This window comes from Trichoplax adhaerens, genomic scaffold, assembly GCF_000150275.1.
Source record: "Trichoplax adhaerens TRIADscaffold_2 genomic scaffold, whole genome shotgun sequence".
NCBI lineage: Eukaryota > Metazoa > Placozoa > Uniplacotomia > Trichoplacea > Trichoplacidae > Trichoplax > Trichoplax adhaerens.
The window spans coordinates 3,423,948-3,444,704 of NW_002060944.1; the positions used below are offsets into that span (position 1 = coordinate 3,423,948).

Here is a 20,757-nt window from a genome sequence, read left to right on the forward strand (position 1 = left end):
GCACATTAAAATATCGTCTTCAAATGTAGCAAGCAAATTAGATATTATCATAGATAGATTGCAGCTCGATTTTTCCTTGTATAGCTGTGATATCTTAGCATTGAGATGGCTGAACCTACTATCAAAGTAATAAATTTGTCAATAAATATCTTTATAGGACGGGCTGCTATCAAGCCATATATTACAATATATCTACAATATAAAATAACACTTTCTACCATTCTAATAATAGAATATATAACTTTCTCTTAAGAATCGATTATATTAGTTTTAAAGCTGCAAAGCTGTGATATTGCTATTTATTGAATATCTTATTTAGTATTGTCAGTAGATTTATTGTTGGTTTTGTTTTATGCAGGAAATCAATTATATTTGTAAAAAGGTTTAGAAAAATTTTGAATTGGCGCAACGATGGAAAAATTGGTCTTTATCATGCCAGTTTTGGCTTACTTAGTGCTCGCTAGTGATATCATGGATGAAGGAAGTAGTCTTGGTATGAATCACTCTCGTAATAAAACTTTCTAATCGTAAATTATTACAGTGTACTTGCAAATACTGCAATAGAACTACAATCATTTTATCCTATAATAAGTGATCGATGTTATGTACATAAAATCAAGCTCTAATACTGTATCATCAAAGCAATTCTGCATTATAGTCGTTATGATTGGCATACATTTACACACATAGCTATAAGAATAATCTTATACGGTAGAGAATCTATCACTCAATCTCAAATTCATATATCTACAGTATTGCATCGTTGTACCTGAACTTGGCTCTTATGGGCTTAACTGATAATTTTAAAATATAAGCGTCTATTAATTGTAATTAGATGAGTATGTCCTTATTTAACTACTATATATTATATTCAACCTAATTCTAAGACTGAATTATAATCAATTTTCTTACAATATTAGAATTTGAGTTGGAAGATTTCGATATCGAAAAACGCTGCGATTACGCTATCAAGCAGAATTATGGCAAAATTAAAAGTCCTAATTATCCGTTCTTTAATCCCAGTAATAGTTCTTGCAAATATGTCATAACGACGAGGGAAGGAAAAGTCGTTGCATGGCGCTGGAGCGATTTCGATTTACCACCAAAGGTTTTCGGCCATTGTCGAGAATCAGTAACAGCTTATGACGGTCAAGTTCTTGGCATTAATCAATATTTATTCACACCTATCTGTGGAAGATATTCCCTCAATTCGTTCGATTTTACCTCCAGTGGTAATCAACTGAGCATTGTGTTACATGCAAAAACGAATCAGCCAGATATTGAGGTTTACCGGGGATTTTCTGCATATTTTTATTCAAGTAGGTGTCCTATTCAATGTCAGTAATGATTGATACAGTATGTAAAGTCGATATAAAATTTTTAGAACATATAGAAGACATGCAATCTTCATTCTGATGATCATAACACCGCCATTTGTACAGATTGGCAGGCAATCAATCAGTTAACCTCCTTTTTGTATTGTCGTTATTTCTGCTTATTTCTAAAATTTACGGTACCTTAATTACATCAATCTCTTTGGCCAATTTAAGAGAAATACAGTACTATACAAATTTGAGCTTACGATTTGCTATACAGCACAGCTGTAAACTAATATGTAAACAATACATAAGCCAAGCTAGAATACTTTGAAAAACTTTTCTAGAATGTCGGATAGTTTTCTTACCTGATATTCAACGGCAATTAATCAATTTTATGCAGTTAATAGGACACTAATTATTCAATTTTTTCAGAACCTTACCGATGTAATAATATGGTTTATAGGACTGCTTCGGGTGCTATCGTTAGTCCTCATTTCCCATTAGCATATCCACCCAATCAGGACTGTATTTACAAGATCCAAGTTGCACCTGGCATGATATTTTCCCTCAACTTTGCTGAATTTGCTTTGGGAAGACCTGCGAAACGTAATAATGTAAGTTCGGTGGAAAACTGCGACGATTATGTTGAGGTCTATGAAGGATTAATGGATCCAAGGCATCGTTACTTTAGACACTGTGGACTTTATAAACCACCACAGATTTTATCCGGTGGCAATATCGCTTATATCAAGTTTCACTCTAGCAAGTCGGCGTTATCCTTATATACTGGCTTTAGAGCATTTTATTCTGCAGGTATGCTATACACCATTTTTATTGGATATTGCTTTATGATTATAGATCCATTAACAAAATAAAACAGAGAGATTATAATTTGCTTTCCATTTAATGCTATATCTACACTCCAAAATATGAATTGTAAAAATCATTTCATAGTGAATTCTCTATGCGCGTATTAGTCTAACTACAAATATTTTGAGATTTCATCGTTGAGTAGACTTTTCCGGTATGTAAAACAAAAATGCAAACAAGCTACCGTTAAATATTTAAAACTTATTTTGAAATATGTTTTGGGTGTTTTCATTTTTAGCATATCCTGATAAATGTGGATTACACTACGGGACTGCATCGGGAGCAATGTCTATCCCTGTAATACCGCAAACCGATAACGTGGATATAGAATGTCAGTTCGTTGTTAAAAGTCGAGAAGTTGCCTATTATAAAATTCGCTGGCTAAGCTTTGGTATTGATATATTCAAGCATGGATGCGACAAAAATAATTACATCGAAATTTATGACGGATTTTACAACAGAAAAGATAAATTACTAACCAAGAAATGTGACAGAAAGTTAGAGGAAATAAATACACAATACAATGAAATGTTGATACGATTCAAGATAGAAAAGTTTAATCCTACTAGAAACTTTAAATTTCTCTATATTGGAGGTAAGTAGAAGTCTGATTAAACTTTCCTATACTTTATTCTTGGTTACAAGTGGAATGATGTAATTCTTCACAAACTCATATAACGATAACTTGCATACGACTGATTGACTGCAGTGTTCGACTCTAGGAAGATCAAGTTAAAAATTTTTACTTGCAGTTTAGATAAATAAAATTTCTGATTCTACATTTAGCCAAATACTTTAACTATCTTTAGAAGTCTATAGATATCGGTGTGTGTGATCGATTTTAATGGGATTTAAATGAGTAATTATCATTGTTTCTAGGGTGAAATCTAATGCCGATTTTATTTGTTTCATTACAGTGACCGATAATACTGTTAAAGTAATTACGGATAAAAATCAAACTTGTACGACCAAGACGACAATTGTATATCGATACTCTGGACCAGAAATTATCAGTAGGGAAGTAACATGCAAGCCTTGTAAGTAAATCGAAAAATAGGATTATTACACAGAGGTACTTAAGTGTTATTAGCGTTGTACGTCGAAAAATACGAGTATTCAAGTATTCAAGACGGCTGGCTTCTCGTGTTTACTTTTTAAATTAATGTTCTTTTTTGTGCTTTAAAGTTACAATTGCTGGATTACCAGTTTGGGCATCGATTCTTATTGTTATTGGTTCGAGTATAGCAGGAATAGCACTCTTAGTTGGTGGTTATTGCGTGATTCGTAGGAGATCGAGATCGAATGAAAGCTACGGAAGGCTTTCAAGAAGCAGTAGCGATGGGTCCATTTAACCGATTATGTTGTGCATCTTTCCTTAGTTAATACCGCTACAAAGATAGTTAAAGTGATAGCCTATATAAGTATTACTAAGTACATGCTATTATTAGGCCATTGCTTTATTAAACTTAAGGGTAAAGCTAAAAGTAAGAAGCCTCTGCCACAGGATAAATAATGATTTCTTTAATGTATTTGCACTTGCTTGCACTTACCGTACTGTTGTATTGTAAATTTAATGTGCTGTATGTGCAGTAGCAGAGAGATTTTAAATTGTATAATCTTAATGTGAACAAGCTATTTGATATTTGTCATCTCACTTAGAGGGCGACTTAGATTCTATAACGCGAGCACTACAAAAATATGGATTTCTACGGTTATCTCAGATAGTAGATACTTGTATATCACTATATTTTCATCATTAACGTTGATTTACACAGTAACTATCCTGTTTTGCCAGCAATCATTTGATTGTATTCAAAATAACTGCATAAGAAATTGTTCTTGAGTATTCCCGTAGGTCAGCTCGTAAAAATTAAAAATTGATTTACTAGCTTCATAGCTAATCCAAACTTCTGCCATATTGTAATGGATTATGTATTGCATTTAGCTCCGCTATATTATGTAATATTAATAAAATAATTTCAAAATATATAAATTTCGTACCCATATACAAGAGAGTAAGTTTGATGGATAACTATTTCTGGAGCGCTTGCACGTAATCAACCTTAAGCAAGCAAAGTTTAGATAAATTGACACAAATCATGTCCTATCATTTATTTAGAAATATACTATGCCTTAGGCTCACCATGAAATTAAAATCTAAGGCCAAGAATTGAATTGTATGAGAATATACAGAGCTTAAAAATTTAATTACGTTAAAATTGCTATTACTTTAAAGTGACACTGCCAGCAGAGAGAATTCACAATCATATTCAAGCATCAAATAATTTTCGTAGTTCTTTCCATTTATTATTCTTGAGCGATGTCCGGATACAACGAAAGAATTCAATATATTGAAATAAATTATGTCTAAAAAAATTTAAAATGCTTAATTAATAGTAGATTAAATAAAAACAGCACAGGCAATGTAACTCATAACAAAATTATAAGTTTAGACTTACGTCATGAGAAGGACTCCGCCCAACATCTCATTATTAATTATTAGATGGTGAATATAGGCTCTTGTATGGTTCGAACACACGAAGCATTTACAACCACTAACCAATGGTGAGAAATCTTCATTATATCTATTTTAAAGTTTAAGAGCGCAAATTCTGTTGTTTTAGTAAGTAGGGCATATTATGTGCTACAGACTGACTCCAATAATGTTATGACCTATCTTCACGTAAATTTAACAATGAAAATGTTGCAGTACGATCTTGATCATTGGAGGAATCATTTCCGTTTTCTTCTTCAACTTCAGTTAGCTTACTTGAACGACTTAGAGAATTGATAGCTTTAAGTGGTAAAACCATTGCCAAATTATTTTCCGTTAGATTGTATGGATAGCTGAGTTATTAAGGAGTAGTAACGTCAAAAGTATATGAATGTAAATAATATGAATATTGTTAAAATAAGTAAACAAGGATACTACGCATCAAATAGGTCAACTCCACTTTCGATAGCTTTAATGATGTTTGCTGTAAAGTTTTACATTAAAGGATAAGATCATGTACGCAATTGCATAAATTACATTTCGTAGCCAGAATAAGTTAATAAAGGTTGTACGCTCATAATATGGGTGATTAACGTAGCTTTAATAAGTATTTTCTATTCTTTACATACTGGGTGAACCAATCGCGTGAATTAATCTTGGCTTTTCAACTGGGAGGTTTTGCTAATATAAAATAATAATAAGCGCTTATTAATAATTTCTTATATTAATTGAATATTAACTTTATAGCTGTCATGAAAGCACGCAATAAATCATTACCGTTGTTAACGGAAGAAGCTCAAAAATAGTTTCAACATTCATTTGATCGCTACCAAATCCTTCTAAAGTGAATCCTAAATTTTAAAATTTCATATAAAACGTTATCTCTTAAGATTTACGGGGCTAATAGATGCAAAGTGGTTTAACTAAAATCACAATCAAAATGCGTATGTCACCGAAAACAGGCCTGGTTGCGGATTCCTTAGCAGATCGTTGTCTCTCATCAACTAGTCCACCTCCTTCAACAGCAGCCCATAACTCACTAGTTTTCAAACTCTTTAAGATTAATCACAATGAAAGTTTAGTTTAGTTTGTTAAGATGCAATAATGTACTCGTTCGTTGACACTCCGGTAGTAAATAGAAGCTAGGTGTCTACTGCATTTACTTATTGAGCTCAACAGTTACTTACATCATGTTTCTCACGATATTTAAGGCACTGATCTAAAAATTCTAAAGTTCTATCAACTGATTTGCGCGTTCTTTTAATAGATGCATTAGCAGGCACCGTGTCGCATAAGCTTTGATACCAACTAGGCCGGCAAACTTCGACAAATTTTGAGTAATCATCAGGTGTAACCTAGAAAAAGTTCAATAATGTTTTATTCTCCTAATAAGCTATAACATGGTTCCTTAAAATTTCAAATCATTATCGTTTTACCTTTGTTCTACCAGTCTTTGTCCACACGGAGATTGATTTATTTTCATTGTACTGGTACATAGCCTCGCCCTGGTAATCGGAGGCTGATATGTAAACTGAGTTATCCTAATAACAAAAGTAGTTGCATATGTTTCTTATTGCGCTATACAGCTTTGATAGTACTATATATATTTTAACATGGATTCTTCCGATACAAGTAGGACTTTCAATATACCACACGTACTTTGTATCCTATGAAGCTAGCGAGACCTTTGCCATATCCGCGTAATTTTATTAATCCAGGTTCTTCAATACTAAATACGATTGTTTACGTTAATGGAAGTATAGAATAAGTACATCATGAATATCCTACTTGGATTAATTAATTAAATAATAAATGGGATTGCAATGTCTTAAAAGCAAGTTATATCACGATTGAATTTTATGGTTAGTTAGTCTGCAGCAATTGGAGCATTTCTAAAATCATTTATATCGTAGTGTGATGACATGCTTTATTCTAATGATTGGTAAAATTTATCGAAAGTACGCCTATTTTGTAATACTGATGTATACTGTACACTGTATAGTATACTCATAGATGTAAATTAGATAAGCAATTTATTATTACTTTTACCATCTACATTTCGTCAACGTGTGCGTTTCTATAGACACAATCAAGGGACTGCTACTGCTTTCTTGTTTGTTTAGCGATTAATTTTGGCTCGAAAATATTATAAGATGTCATTTGGCGAACAGTTTTATCGTCGGCAATGTGATATCCTTGTCCATATATGATAGCAGTATTTTCTTAGATTTATTAGCTACAAATTGAACTGATGCTCGTGATACTTTTCATACAGTACGGTACAGTACTTTTTATCTCAACTTTATCAAACTTCAATATTGAGTAGAAACTTATTTACAGAGTAGCCTATTTCAATTTACAATAGTATACAGTAGTACGGTGTACGTAGTATCGAAACACTACTGTACTTTACTTTTCTAGTTGTATTATTTTCAATTCATTTAAATAAAATAAATTTTAAAATTTATTAAATTGAATTGAATTTATGTATTTACTGTAAGTACAGTATAGTAAATACAGCTATTGATTGATTGTGCAATAGTTATAATGCTGTACCGTGGCTACTAGATCTAATTAAGTCGTTCATGGCTATACTATCGTCATGGATTGCTAAATTTATCGTCTTTGCTGTTTAATGACGACAGTCAGGAGGGCATGAAATAGCCTTAAATATCACAATTAAAAAAAAAAAAAAATTTCGACCACGATGGGACTCGAACCCACAATCTTCCGATAACTTCATCTTCCATACAGAAAGATTTCGAAGTCGGACGCCTTATCCGTTGGGCCACGCGGCCGGTCAAGAATAAGGTCGAGAAATTTGCTATTTATATGCTTTTCCAGTCATTGTTTGGGTAATACAATGTCGCATTGAAGTGTACTGTACCGTATTTGGATATCTAAATAAGCTGTTCGATACCAAAGTATGCGGTATAGTGTACAGTATGGAAAATGTAAACGTATGTCGAAGTTGACAAGAACAAGTACAACACGGTGGACGGTACCGTGTTATGTACGGACTTGACTATATACCTGTAGAATTCCTATAGCGCCTACGAGCATACAACTAACTATACAAGGTAAAACCTGCTCCATATTTAATCAGTAATCGAGTTGTGGAGTAATATCACTCAAATGTAGTAAAAAACGATCATCTTAATTACAGATGATGGTTGGTATTACTCTTGCTGAGATTATTAACTCTATACACAAAGTGAGTGAACTGTTCAAGCAGAAGTATGGATTTGACATTGACGAACTGTACAATTGGAGAATAAAATGTACTAACAAACCGCAACAGCAATAGATCTATTACTGTCGTGGTCCGCAAATTGTTACACCGCCAATACATTCATTCTATGGCGAATTTCTAGTTTTACTGTAGCAACCAACAGTTTAATATATACTATAACTGTATTGTAGTAACTCAGAAAGTTCAAATAATACAAATGATTTAAATGCAGTAAAGTACAATAGATAGGACAGGCCTTATGTACTGTATATATAACTATATATATATATTTTACTGTAGATAAAGACATTGAATGATCAATGAAAAAGTATATGGCAGTTTATAGTACATACTTTGCATTGATCACATTGAGTCACCATTAACTAACTGTAACCCTATTTTACAACTGCAGGTAGTAATATTTGATTGGAATAAAAACCCTTTAAGTTGACTTCATAACGTTACTATTGAAAACTTACATCGAAGCCAGAGGTGTATGCATAATAGGTGGAACGTTGTCCAAAGTCTCCAAAATATCCGGTGTGAGATGAGGAACTACACCAGAACGGTTATAAATTAAACAACCAGGAGTTTCAACTACCTTGGTTCCAAATTGCAGTGCTCCTAGACGACAGCAAGACCCGGCCAGATCGATTACTCTCACTTTGAAATTCATGACGACAATGTTCAAAATTGATTAACCATTAAGCAGTAAAAGTAATATTATGATGAGAACTTTGGCTATGAACTCTGCACTCTCTATTTTTTGAACGTACAAAGTAATGAAATTTTACAGTATTATTTTAGGTAGAAAACAGTTATACTCATTGTAGTTAAATTATTATTAGTAAGAGCTCAAGTTGCACTTGCAGTCTTGCACAGCACTTTTTGAGCCTAGAAATTTTTTTCTACTTCCTTGGACGACTCCAGTATTGTACTGTAGACGATCACGTTGGTTACTGACTTACAGTACTGTATTGTACTGTAGAGTACAATACACTGTACGCACAGTATGTACAGTAAAGTAGAGCAGGTTGAACAACCCACACTCGTTCGTCATACTGTACCATACTGTACTCATATGGTTATGAATTTGTTCCTTCGATTCTACTGTCATGTCTCATTTACTGTACAGTATAGAGGTACACGTATAGTACAGTACACATGTACAATTGTACATGTACTTTCTCAGTAGAGTTGAACGTTTGGAAAAATGCAATGATTTTGAACGTTTTCAACGTCACTGCCAAGGGTCTGATATACTGTGTTATAGCATAGTCGATAAGCGGAACACGTTGAAATGAGAAAATGCGACAGACGGGCTAACAGACATCTTTTTCCAAATACTGTTGTACAGTATAACATGTTCTACTGTACAGTGTACAGTATACAGTACAGTACTTTGCCATGCAAATGTTGGAAACTCGTGCAGTACTGTACTTCCTCTCTTCACACGTATCAAATTTTATTGATTTTGATGAAGAAATAACTCAAAAAATATTCGTCGACTTATCTGAAAAGAAAATAATCACGTTGTACAGTACATACTTTGCCGTTCAAATGTTGGAAACGCGTAAAGTACTGTACTGAACACAGTGTACTGTACAGCTAGTACAGTATGGAATGAGAAAATGCAACAGACGGACTAACAGACAGTCTTTCCCAAATACTATTGTACTGTACAGTGTACAGTACTTTGCCATCCAAATGTTGGAAACTCGTGCAGTACTGTACAGTACAGTACTGTACTGTACTTTGCGTTCAAATGTTGGAAACGCGTAAAGTACTGTACTGAACACAGTGTACAGTACAGCTAGTACAGTATGGAATGAGAAAATGCGACAGACGGACTAACAGACAGCCTTTCCCAAATACTATTGTACTGTACAGTGTACAGTACTTTGCCATAAATGTTGGAAACTCGTGCAGTACAGTACTGTACACTGTACAGTACTGTACTTTCACCAAACGCTGGAACTACCGTCACTGGAAGTGGTCTGCATTGCAACTGTGGTAGTCTCCACTGGTGAGAGCTTCCATTCTCCTTGTTCTCCTTCAACGATAAACCAACTAGAAATACACTTCAAATGACCTCCATGATTTTGACATTGCCACCAGCTTCAGCTGAAGAAGGTAAACTATTAAGACGTAAGTATGCATCATTTCCACTCAGCAAAGAAGAATCTTTACTTAAAAAGAAATATGATGAAGGCAAACGTAAGGTAAATAAACGCTTCCGCGATAGACGATTTCAATGCTGAAAGATACAAGGTGCTCACCATCATCGATGAGCAATAACCTTGACAACATTGTTTTGAAGCATCACTGAAATGACACTAGTTTGAAGTAGAGATGCTAAAGAGTATATTGAATTCAAGTTTCTTTCTATTCAGGGAGCCCATCCAGCAATATACGTTATGATATGATAGTTTACTTCTAAATATCATGTGATTGCATTGACATTGCATTGATCCTACTGCGCTATACTATTCGTATTTCACAAGTACTGTGCATCCGAGTGATTCACAGGATAATACAGTAATGACAATCGAGTCAAGTAGTATTGAGTTGTGTGTACTGTTCGAGTTCGAGTTGATATAAATTGTTGTACGTATGGATGTAGTGCAGTGTCTCAAGTTTACCTGAAATAAATACAAAAACCAATCTGCAATATAATATTCAAGATAGATTCTGTTATTACTCTCATGTATTTAGCCTGCACCGAAGGAAAAGACCATTAAATCAGCCAAAGAAACTTCAACGATACCACTCAAACGATCAGGTAATTCGAAAACTACATACTTTACCATCAACAGTAACTATTATATCATTACAATATACGCTAATGTTAGTAAGCAAACAGAATTGACAGAGTAGCAACGGTCTAATTACAATAACGTTGAGGTTATCTAATGCTACACTACAATGTTGTGAGTGTTGACTTCAATGACGGCATTCGTCAACAACTACTTATTCACATAACTTTAAGTCATTATTTTACAATCGAGTATACTTAAGCTCACAAATGAATGGAGGGTTACTAGCCTCATCATATCTATTTCTGAAATGTATATTATGATCTGTATAATTCTGCTTTAGAGTGTAGTGTACAGAATCATGAATGATAAAGGACATGGCCTATGTTAATAAAGCTTACGTTATTGTAATTGTTAACTGATACTAAAATGATAATTGCGTATGACTAAATTTTTCCTGCTTTAGTCTACCATTCCTCGATGTGGATACCACCTTAACTTATGATTATGCTTATTACGTCTCTAATTAGGATCGTTAGATAGCGAAGAAATTAAGAGAGAAACGATTAAAAAATTACAAGCTTTAGGAGTTAGTACCGATAATTAAATTGATATCATACTGTAATCTTGATACAATCACCTTAAAAGCCAACTGATTGACTGATTCCTTAGTCCTTGCCAAATACTCAAGAAACCCCAACTCAGCCAAGTACAAAGAAGTTGAAAATATTACGACGAAAAACCAAGGTCTTTTACTGTAGTTTAATTAGTTTATTTGCGTTCGTACATAAAGAATATATTATACAGTCGGCCAAAAAACTATTTTCTATTGAAAATTAAATCGATTTTAATTATTTTTCTTAGCGAGTAAACTCACCTGCCACCAAACAAGCTATAATTAGTGAAGATGCTACAAAAGAGACAAAGGATAGCACCTCAAAACCTGTGACGGAGGAACCCGAAGAAAACGTATTATTAATTAGTCATTAATATACAAATAGATGCATAATAGATTTAAATTAAATGCAACGTGCTGAGTGTTGGTCTTGCAATTTTACTCTAAAGCAATCAGAGGTGGACAATGCATCAGCAGATTCAAGATCAAGTAGGTGTCATCTGTAACCATTTCGTGCTACCTATAGATTTACAATTAAGAATATACATGATACAGCGAAAATATTGATACGATTTTTTGACTACTTTAGGAAGACATCGGGAGATGGTTAAACAGTCTACTTCTTTCAAAAAAGTAATTGAATATCGAGTTAACCGTGCCTTTCGTCATAAATATACTTACTGCTTCGAGCCAGTTTAAGCTACGATGGCGATAGCGTTCTCTATACAAACTTATGCTTTGAAAGAATTTAATATCAACAATTCATATTCTGAAACTAGAAGTTAATTCCCTATAATTTTATCCAGGGTAATACGATCTATGTAACTGGCCGCGGTATTAGTGAGATGGTACTAAAGAAATCATTTACTGAGTTTGGTAGGTTCGAACAGATTACTATTTCATCTTAAATTAATCTGTCTCACCAATAAATTATCAATGGTAGGTCGTATACTATCAATTAATATGGAAGCAGAAAAAAAGTAAGATATCTACATTGGCATCTGAATTATATCCTACTAATGTTATCTTGGTTATATTATATCCAATTTATTGTAGAATGGATTTTGTTAATACTGTACTTGCTAATGCTGTTCTACTTTTTAGTTGTGCCTTCATAACTTTCGATAGCTATGAAGCGACATCACGCGCTATAAATGAAGTAAGACTGATATTTCAATTAATGTCTCCTTACGTAATTTATATCGTAAAGTGGGTATCCGAACTTCGGACACCTTATCTCTTCTGCTAATATACTTAATAAATGAATGGCGTACATTATCTGTTTGTAACCTTCTCATGATATATCGAATTCGTATATTTTTAGATGGACAATACAACGGCCGGAGGCGTTTCACTGAAAGTATCATATTCTAGAAAACAAAATTTTGTTTATATACCAGATAAAGTTGCTACTCATTCTCCTTGGGCTAGAGCTGGTAAGATTACCTAAATTTTTTTGCAGATGTTCTTAAGAATCCATTTCTAAGAAATAATAGGATTTATTAAATATTTTACTATATTTTTGTTGTTTATTCAATGTAGCTGCAGGACAAGTCGAAGGTAAGTAGTAAACGCTTAGATACATGATTTTGTAATTGAAACACTATTGCATAATATATCTGATTGGTAGCTTTAAGTTCCGCTTTTTAATACTGTCGTAACATAGATGCCAAAAGGGAAGAATCAAGAAATCTTGTGGATTATGAAGATGTATTCTAAGAAAACCTTATTCCTATATAAAATGCATATAATGCCGCTATCAGATTAAATTTATTACTGCTATTATTATTGTATTTTTAGTGCCGCTGTTAACTTTGTATTTGAGATTATTGTATAGTGTATACCCTCAGACATTCAGCAAGATGATAGCAGTTAATTTAATAGTCATTGAGAAGGCCCTGTAAATAGTATCTTAAAAATCTATAAGATTGTCAGTCTTCTGAATATGACGAACTGTCCAGTATTTTACGAAATTGATATACGAGTATTAATCTAATAAATAGAATTAAATTTGACCCTGTTGTACAGTAGTATGAACGAGGCAGTCAGAATTGACGTTTCTGTCGTGAAATGTATGATTAAAATGTTAGACTTATAGCACATTTAATTAATATTTTTGTAATTCTATGTGTAAGCGTTACTGTATGGTACATGTATGTCGTGTGGAGTTGTCATACGTATGCTCTATGTGCCAAATTACATAGAGGTACTTACATTATTTCATGTTAACCGAATAAATTTAATACAGTATTACTAATTTACTATAGTAGCAACCTCGTACGATTTCTAAGCTCAAACGGTACTAAAAGCGAGTGGATCAGTTCATCGAGAAGCAAGGGTTCCACAATCGGTTATAGTACTGCAATTTTGATACTGTATTGCAATTATGATCTATCATAATTTTATTTATAGTACAGTACTATCACGTACACTAAAAAGCACATGTACATGTTCTGATCAGCTTAGCTATAGTTCAATACGCCTACTGCTACTGCACTAAGTTGATAGTCATGCTTGAATATATGGGTACAATATTGTAACAAACTAGAAATCACAATTTAGATAACTTGCTGCTTCACGCTCATCGCTTCCCATTTCATAAATGAATCGCTATCGTCTTACTGATTCTTTAATACAGTATTTCGCTTCTGCATTTTATTCGTATCATGCAATTATGTCCACACTCCTATTTGCGCTTTATTTTCTTAATCCTGTACACTTAGAATTGTTACTTGGGTTACTATCATAGAGATTTTTTAAGGTTACTACGAAGACTTGAACAGAGCATTTCTGAGCTAGAGGTATCAGGCTATCTTGATAGTGCTAATCATTATTATCAGTATAACTGTATTATTTTGACCGAAAAGAATGGTAATATAGTCCACAGTAAGGAAGAAGGACTAAGACAACAAAGTCTTGCATGTATAACATTTCATAATTAGATGAAAAGGTTATTTCTTATTTCTCTACCTAGATCGTAGGCAGTGTTCTAAAAGGCAGTATCGTTCTTAGACTGATATCAGATCATAATGATAAGCTCCAAAAAATCACATTCCACAACGCAACTTAGTCCACTCACAATTACATTAATAATTGCCTATCCAATGTCAATAATTGTTAACTTGCGCTTCACATTGTATACAATATCAGATCGTTCGCACTGCACTACCACGTCTAACTGAGTCAGAATTAAAGGTTTATAATCGGAAATTATAAATTGTGTAAAGTAAAGGATATTGACGTAATTAACAAGAATAGATCTAATCTGGGTGGCAGAAGCAGACACCGCATGATTTAATTTAACGTCCGTTCAGGTTAAAGGTTTTATGCCAAGAAAAGTACTTTGTACGCATAGAAGCCATGTTAATTTGCAGACAAGATTTCAATCTCGAATTGAAGCTCGGCATTTGGAGGTATTCCCCAAGCGGGAAATCCTTGGGCTCCATATCCCTTATATCCAGCTATAGTAATGCGAGCAACTTCCCCAACAGCCATTGTCAAACAGCCTTCGTCCCAACCTTTGATAACTTTTCCGACACCAACTTGGAAAGTGAAAGGTTTTTGTCCAGGATCTTTGGTGCTCCAGAATTTCTTTAATGGAGTGGATAGCGATCCTATGCAGTGGACTGTAATAGTGTTATTGCTCTGGACTTTTGCACCATTGCCTGGTCTAAGAATCTCCTTATAGACACCATCACTTACTTGTATCCGATTTGCCATAGCGCTACCTTTGACTTTTTATTAGCTAAAAGTAAAAAATGGACAATATTTGATGATCTTCTTTAGCTCCAACGTTTCCGCTAGCACTGTTCAAGCAAACTACCGTGGAGTACTAAACTGTACGTTTCGATTTCCCAGTGATTCACTCTTGGATTACCATACTAAATCCTATTCCTCCATGGTACAGTTTGGGAAGTGTTTTACACACAGCATGACTGACATAGTCTACGCCGAAATTGGATTATGTCCATCGTAGTTATTACAATACTCATGTTCTATATATACTGACTATCAGTATCACTACTTTGAGCAGTTACTGCTTACTGGTATCAAGACACTAGACACTTCGTCAACGCGCATAGCAGCAATTTACTAAACCAGAATAGCATTTCAACTCTTTAATCCTAAAAGAGAAGACAGTGTTTACAGTTGAGAAAGTTACCTTATCAACTTTATCTTCCTTCACTTATTTCTATTAAGTTCATCAATACTGCAAAGGAGACTGCCATAGCTGTGAATTTTCCTAAAAGCCCAAAATAACGCAAAGATTGTACGGTATCTGTAATAAGCTAGAACAGGCCACAGAATTCAGAAAGCACAATTATACGAGAAATCTTAATAACTATGGTAGGTACAAATTAAGGTGTATACGTAATAGATGCCAGAATATTTTTGAACGAATAGAGTAAGTCTTAGTGACGGTCAATTTCATTGAAGCTTAGCTATATTACATACAGAACGTTGTACGCGTACAAGTTCGATAGGCCTGTGTATTTAGTGATACATCTTATGGCTGATCTTAAGACGATGATCGTTCTGCAGTTTTCTACGTGATTATGTAGAGTAAAGCGAAATATCTTTTTACGTTAATGTTAACATAAGTAATACGAAGTCATTAACGCAGTATCTGATTGCTGCTAGCATAATGACGTTGATCAATGAGCCAAGTTATGGCTAGCTAATTTCAGCCTACAGTACAAGTGGTTACGAGTACGCTGTTCAATTTTCGGATCAACATCAATATACTGTACAACTTCCTTAATACGCGTATTGATCTAATTTTACTTCTACCACTGTACTAGTGATGAACTTTTCGCCTTTCTAATAAGCTGATGAAATTATTTGCACTAAAGTGTTGTATGTTATATTCTAAATCGGAATATCTTGCTAATACGCGTATATCAATTATAATTATTAATAGCGATACGAATTTCATGCCAAGTTCAGTAAATCAGTTTTGGTTAATTTGTAATTCATTTATTTTAATCTCCGAATTTCTAAATGATTGCGTATTATAGGCCACAGGAGTCGATCGGTTCGTTGGTGCTGGAATGATAGGTTTCAGCCTAATTGTATTTATTTACTACACATTGTGGGTTATTGTAATGGTAGGTACATGATTGCTATTGATATATATATATATATTCAGTACGTAAGATACAATAAGCGAATGCGTTGATACAGGATAGCTTGCATAATCGAAATTAATTTTAGGCCTTGTCTTTAAACTAAATACAGTATCTCGTAAAGACGTTAAACAAGCTAGACTCTCGAATTGGCTAAATAAGTGCTGTTTCTAATGTATAAGCGATTTAATGAACTACTGTATTGAACGATTAATTAATTATTTGTATTAATTGATACTGCTTAATAATATATCTACAAGAAGCAGCAGCAGTAAACACAGGCACTGTCACAAGTCATAAACTAAAATTATCTTAAAAATAATCCGGAACCGCCTGAGTGCAAATACTTCCTGCTTATCGATTCAGTACCTGTACCACAGATTAGTAATTTAGTAATCCATATACAGGATTACATTCAGGTCTATTTAGTGTATTTAGAGAATTATGAATAAGGCCATGTTTGTAGAATTTCACAACAGTATTAGTTTCCTATTGTGAATTGCAAGAACTTATCTTGGTATATTGTTATTATAGCCTTTTATAGATAAGGATCTTGCTATACAACAATTTTTCCTACCAAGAGCCTATGCAGTTCTCATACCTATCGTTGCCGGAGTTGTTCTGCTATTGATATTAAGTAAGAAAGCTTCGTATATGGATATTCACTTATCTTGAATTGTGACATATTTATTATTAGATACCTAGCAAGTACATCAACCTTATAAATTGCTGCATTATTTGATATATAAGCATGGCAATGTATTTATACTGTAGATATTACTGTAGTTATTACTAGACCAGACACCGATAGTACCTCTTTTTGGAACAAGTTTTAGTGTTAGTTTATACAATGTGCAAAATCTAAGCTTTTCTAGTGATTAACTACTATTTGAATTTGCAATAATGGACTAGTTCTAATTTTCTTATTTCGCTTTTCCTGATGATAGCTGCAGTATTCTGCCTGATCATGTTAAAAGGTAAAGATCGCAAGAAGACGAAATAACATCCTGAACTGTGATTTTTGCCAGATGACTGCAGCTTTGATGTTTGCTATGACCACATAATACTTTTCGTTGTCAATCAATTGTAATTATAACAAATAAAAAGATAAATTATTATTATACTATTCGCCTGAACAATTGATATGACGCAATTTTTACTTTCTATTAGCAGACTTTCTTAAAACCTGTTTAGAAATGTGTCATATGTAAGATTTCGGTCAAATTTCAATTGAATATGATCCGAAATTCTTCAAGTCACAACACACAACATCATACAAATTTCTGTGCATTTGTCGACATTAATGGTCGCGCAGTTTTTGCTAGCTTGAAATTACAGCCGAGGTAGCACATACATGACTTAATAGTAGTTAGCAACTGCAGAAAACGTTCATTCGTAGAAAGCGAGCAGAATCGATCTTACGCCAAATTGGCATTAAATATTCTTAAGAATGAGACTTTGGATTATAACAATTTTGGACGGATTAGTCTGAATACACGGGTACTCTGAGCAACATTGCTTTCCAAAATCATGTGTTAGCTTTCAGTTGCATTTACGCTTAAATTGAAGTTCTTAATGTTATCCAAAGTGATATCAAAGTCGTAATTACTTTTTAAAGACTGCCAATTTTTGAAATCTTTCCAAGCTAAGTTATCCTGTTGACTATTCATACGCGTAGAAAATTTTGAATCCGTTAACACGGAAAGTAAAACTTTGCTTTCGTTGTCCATCATTGATGAATATTCCAATTCTTCAACGACGCGATGATAGTTAGACAAGTCAACAAAGTTAGCTGAAATTGCAATGGATCTTTCTAAGTTTTCAACACGATGAGGGCAGCCTGATGGTACAAACAACAGTTCACCTGGTTGTAAAATGCATTCTCTCGGTTTACATAGGCTTAATGCTCTAAGGAAATTATCATCGTTAGACGATAGATCGATATTAAAGGTACCGTCCAGACTATTGAAATATGACGGATATAGTAAGGGTAGATCTTCTCTTCTGAAAATTAGCCATCTAAAATCAATGAAATACGGTATAATCAGACGATTCATTATACATATAAGTCAGTACACAATAGGATATGGTCTGATAAAATATCAGTTAGGAAAACAATTGAATTATGACTGTCGAACAAATACAGTACAGTACTTTAGCGAGAATGTATGAGGTAAATTAAATATATAGACTATATCTTGATAACCACCTCTTTCGACCTTGAAATAATGCCATCCAGAAATTGGATCCAAAAGCATCTATATGCAGTTCACTACGTGCACCTTCCGGAGCGATGAAAAGGCTTGGCCAACTATCGTGATACAGGATTCCTTTAGGGGTACGTTGCAAAAAATCGCTTGCAAAGTACTTTGGAATAGTCAGTTCGCTTGCTAACTCAGGACAATTTAAGGGCAGGCTCCAGTCAAATAGATATAGTAACTGTTCGTCATCTAAAAGTGTAAATAAATTACAGATTTATATGTGATCTAAACATACAATTGAGAGGCGATTTGTACGATTTGTTTACTAACTGAAATTGCTAGGACTATCCATATTATTAACGAATTCTTTAACCGTCATACTACGAGCAATTTCAAGTCTTGCCCATTCAACCGAATCAGGAATTAGTCTTTTAACCGCTGCTTTCCTATCACCAGCGACATTCTTGATATGTTCAAAGGTCCAAGGTGTTGAGATCATATTGCAAACAGCATCTGTAATAATTACTGGCTTTGCTTGCAGTGCATATCGAGATAGAAACTCCTTAAATGAGAGATCTTTAGCTGATCTCCTTTCAATCTGCATAGGTGGGATAATTAAAACTATTAGTACAAAAAAATCTAAATTAATTTAAGATTATTAGCAATTATTTGATCTTTTAATAGTTTTGTCTTTTTAATTTTCTAATAGGTGTATATAGTATACGCATACATTTATACATGCATACGAGTATAATGTACGTAGATATATTTGCTTATTTTATATTATATAGGTAGCACATTATGCTGTAGTTTTATCATCACCGGTAGGGGATTGAGCATCTGCGACTTCTGGAAGGCAGAGTGCTCGGCCAACAATCTTTCTCTGGTTCTTTGCGCAAAATGAGCTCTGCTGATCTTTTCTTTTAGCCATAAAGCATCGCAAGCCTTTTGATCTACCTGAAGAGACCTTTCAATAAGATTTAAAGCTTCGGTATAGTCCCCTCTTGTATCAAAGAATGATGCCAAGGCCGAAAAGTAATGTGCATTCAATTCATATCTTTGCTTTACGGCTTGTAATTTTTGGATGGTCTCCTCGATGAACAGCTGACAGTCGGATCTCCTAAAATATGTATATTGATGCAACGTGATGATAAATTATCAGATACACAGTAGCATAATATTATAATGTATTTCAATTAAATCTTTCTAGGTAAGATTGATGATTACCGACTTTAATATGCGTTTAAGCTTGGTGTTTGCAACGACAGCAGAATCAGTAACGCCTTTATAAATTATCTTCTCTTTGGCAACTTGCTTCCTCCACCATCGTGCAATGCTTGGAAGTGCCCAGAGAAAGTTGTGCTCTTGGTCATCAACGTCACAGCTTGAATTTTGCGAACTATTTGCATGCGTTGTTACATTTCGTTTCTCATAAGGGTCATTGTCAGGCTGTTCTTGATCAATATCTGCTATCTTCCTTTTATGCGACTTGGTTAAGCTCTCGGTTTCGTCATTATCCGGAGGCCACTGGCTGATAAAGGTAACTTCCGGAAGGTTATTACCATCAGTTCCTTCATTCATACCATATGCTACTTCAGATGCTTATACCGTATAATACAGTCAATATCCAAGCATAAGAAGATGGCTATTACTAAGATTACTAAACTAGCAACACTAACAGTATTTGCAGTTCGTGGTTCAATTTAAATTTATAATCTGCAAATAGTGTCAATATAACTTTAGATCTACTGTATCTATCTTTAACTGATTATATCACGGTAGCTAGCGACTTGCTGATATGATCGTATGATCACATCCAACATCCGGTATAAAATCACTTAATAATAACGCCTATGCATACTTGCATAGCTCTTAATTAATTAATAATAAATACATGAGTTCAATCGGTACCGTCCTGTACAGTATCTAGAGATAATGAATGGAAGATTTCGCAGGCCTAAAGAGTTCAGGTTAGAAGAAGCAATTAGCAATTCCACTATTCCAGCATTGCAGCCAGCATCTTGCGCCGCTGCTCATTAATTCGTTGCATTCCAGTACAGTATACTGCACTGTAGATGTGATAGAAAAGCTGTTTGTCTTCTGTACCAGCGTGGGATAGAGATACTGTACAGTACTGTACGTA

At 33.9% G+C, this 20,757-nt stretch overlaps 6 protein-coding genes across 6 annotated transcripts; 3 read left to right on the forward strand and 3 right to left on the reverse strand.

The window, feature by feature from the left end:
- Positions 1 to 411: 411 nt before the first annotated feature.
- TRIADDRAFT_53274 (uncharacterized protein) lies at positions 412 to 3,541 on the forward strand (the record flags this gene model as incomplete). Its single annotated transcript, XM_002109313.1, has 6 exons — positions 412 to 493; positions 921 to 1,319; positions 1,752 to 2,132; positions 2,428 to 2,784; positions 3,107 to 3,226; positions 3,375 to 3,541. 6 exons carry the CDS (start codon positions 412 to 414, stop codon positions 3,539 to 3,541), a joined length of 1,506 nt encoding a protein of 501 aa, XP_002109349.1.
- Positions 3,542 to 4,459: 918 nt separating this feature from the next.
- On the reverse strand, positions 4,460 to 8,591 carry TRIADDRAFT_53275 (uncharacterized protein; the record flags this gene model as incomplete). Its single annotated transcript, XM_002109864.1, has 10 exons — positions 4,460 to 4,556; positions 4,649 to 4,774; positions 4,863 to 4,983; positions 5,313 to 5,364; positions 5,461 to 5,534; positions 5,637 to 5,736; positions 5,871 to 6,038; positions 6,120 to 6,224; positions 6,343 to 6,412; positions 8,395 to 8,591. The coding sequence occupies 10 exons, from the start codon at positions 8,589 to 8,591 to the stop codon at positions 4,460 to 4,462; spliced, it is 1,110 nt and encodes a 369-aa protein (XP_002109900.1).
- A 1,411-nt stretch (positions 8,592 to 10,002) lies between these two features.
- Positions 10,003 to 13,191, forward strand: TRIADDRAFT_53276 (uncharacterized protein; the record flags this gene model as incomplete). The annotated part of the gene is made up of 10 exons (XM_002109314.1): positions 10,003 to 10,137; positions 10,631 to 10,697; positions 11,202 to 11,260; positions 11,536 to 11,640; positions 12,067 to 12,163; positions 12,231 to 12,267; positions 12,392 to 12,446; positions 12,612 to 12,723; positions 12,830 to 12,847; positions 13,088 to 13,191. 10 exons carry the CDS (start codon positions 10,003 to 10,005, stop codon positions 13,189 to 13,191), a joined length of 789 nt encoding a protein of 262 aa, XP_002109350.1.
- A 1,459-nt stretch (positions 13,192 to 14,650) lies between these two features.
- Positions 14,651 to 15,007, reverse strand: TRIADDRAFT_21313 (uncharacterized protein; the record flags this gene model as incomplete). The annotated part of the gene is made up of 1 exon (XM_002109865.1): positions 14,651 to 15,007. One exon carries the CDS (start codon positions 15,005 to 15,007, stop codon positions 14,651 to 14,653), a length of 357 nt encoding a protein of 118 aa, XP_002109901.1.
- Positions 15,008 to 16,305: 1,298 nt separating this feature from the next.
- TRIADDRAFT_21546 (uncharacterized protein) lies at positions 16,306 to 17,088 on the forward strand (the record flags this gene model as incomplete). The annotated part of the gene is made up of 2 exons (XM_002109315.1): positions 16,306 to 16,395; positions 16,948 to 17,088. Coding segments are annotated over 2 exons (231 nt in total), but the record flags the coding sequence as incomplete, so codon positions are not given.
- Positions 17,089 to 17,948: 860 nt separating this feature from the next.
- Positions 17,949 to 20,195, reverse strand: TRIADDRAFT_53278 (uncharacterized protein; the record flags this gene model as incomplete). The annotated part of the gene is made up of 5 exons (XM_002109866.1): positions 17,949 to 18,432; positions 18,623 to 18,863; positions 18,945 to 19,212; positions 19,572 to 19,734; positions 19,846 to 20,195. 5 exons carry the CDS (start codon positions 20,193 to 20,195, stop codon positions 17,949 to 17,951), a joined length of 1,506 nt encoding a protein of 501 aa, XP_002109902.1.
- Positions 20,196 to 20,757: the final 562 nt, after the last annotated feature.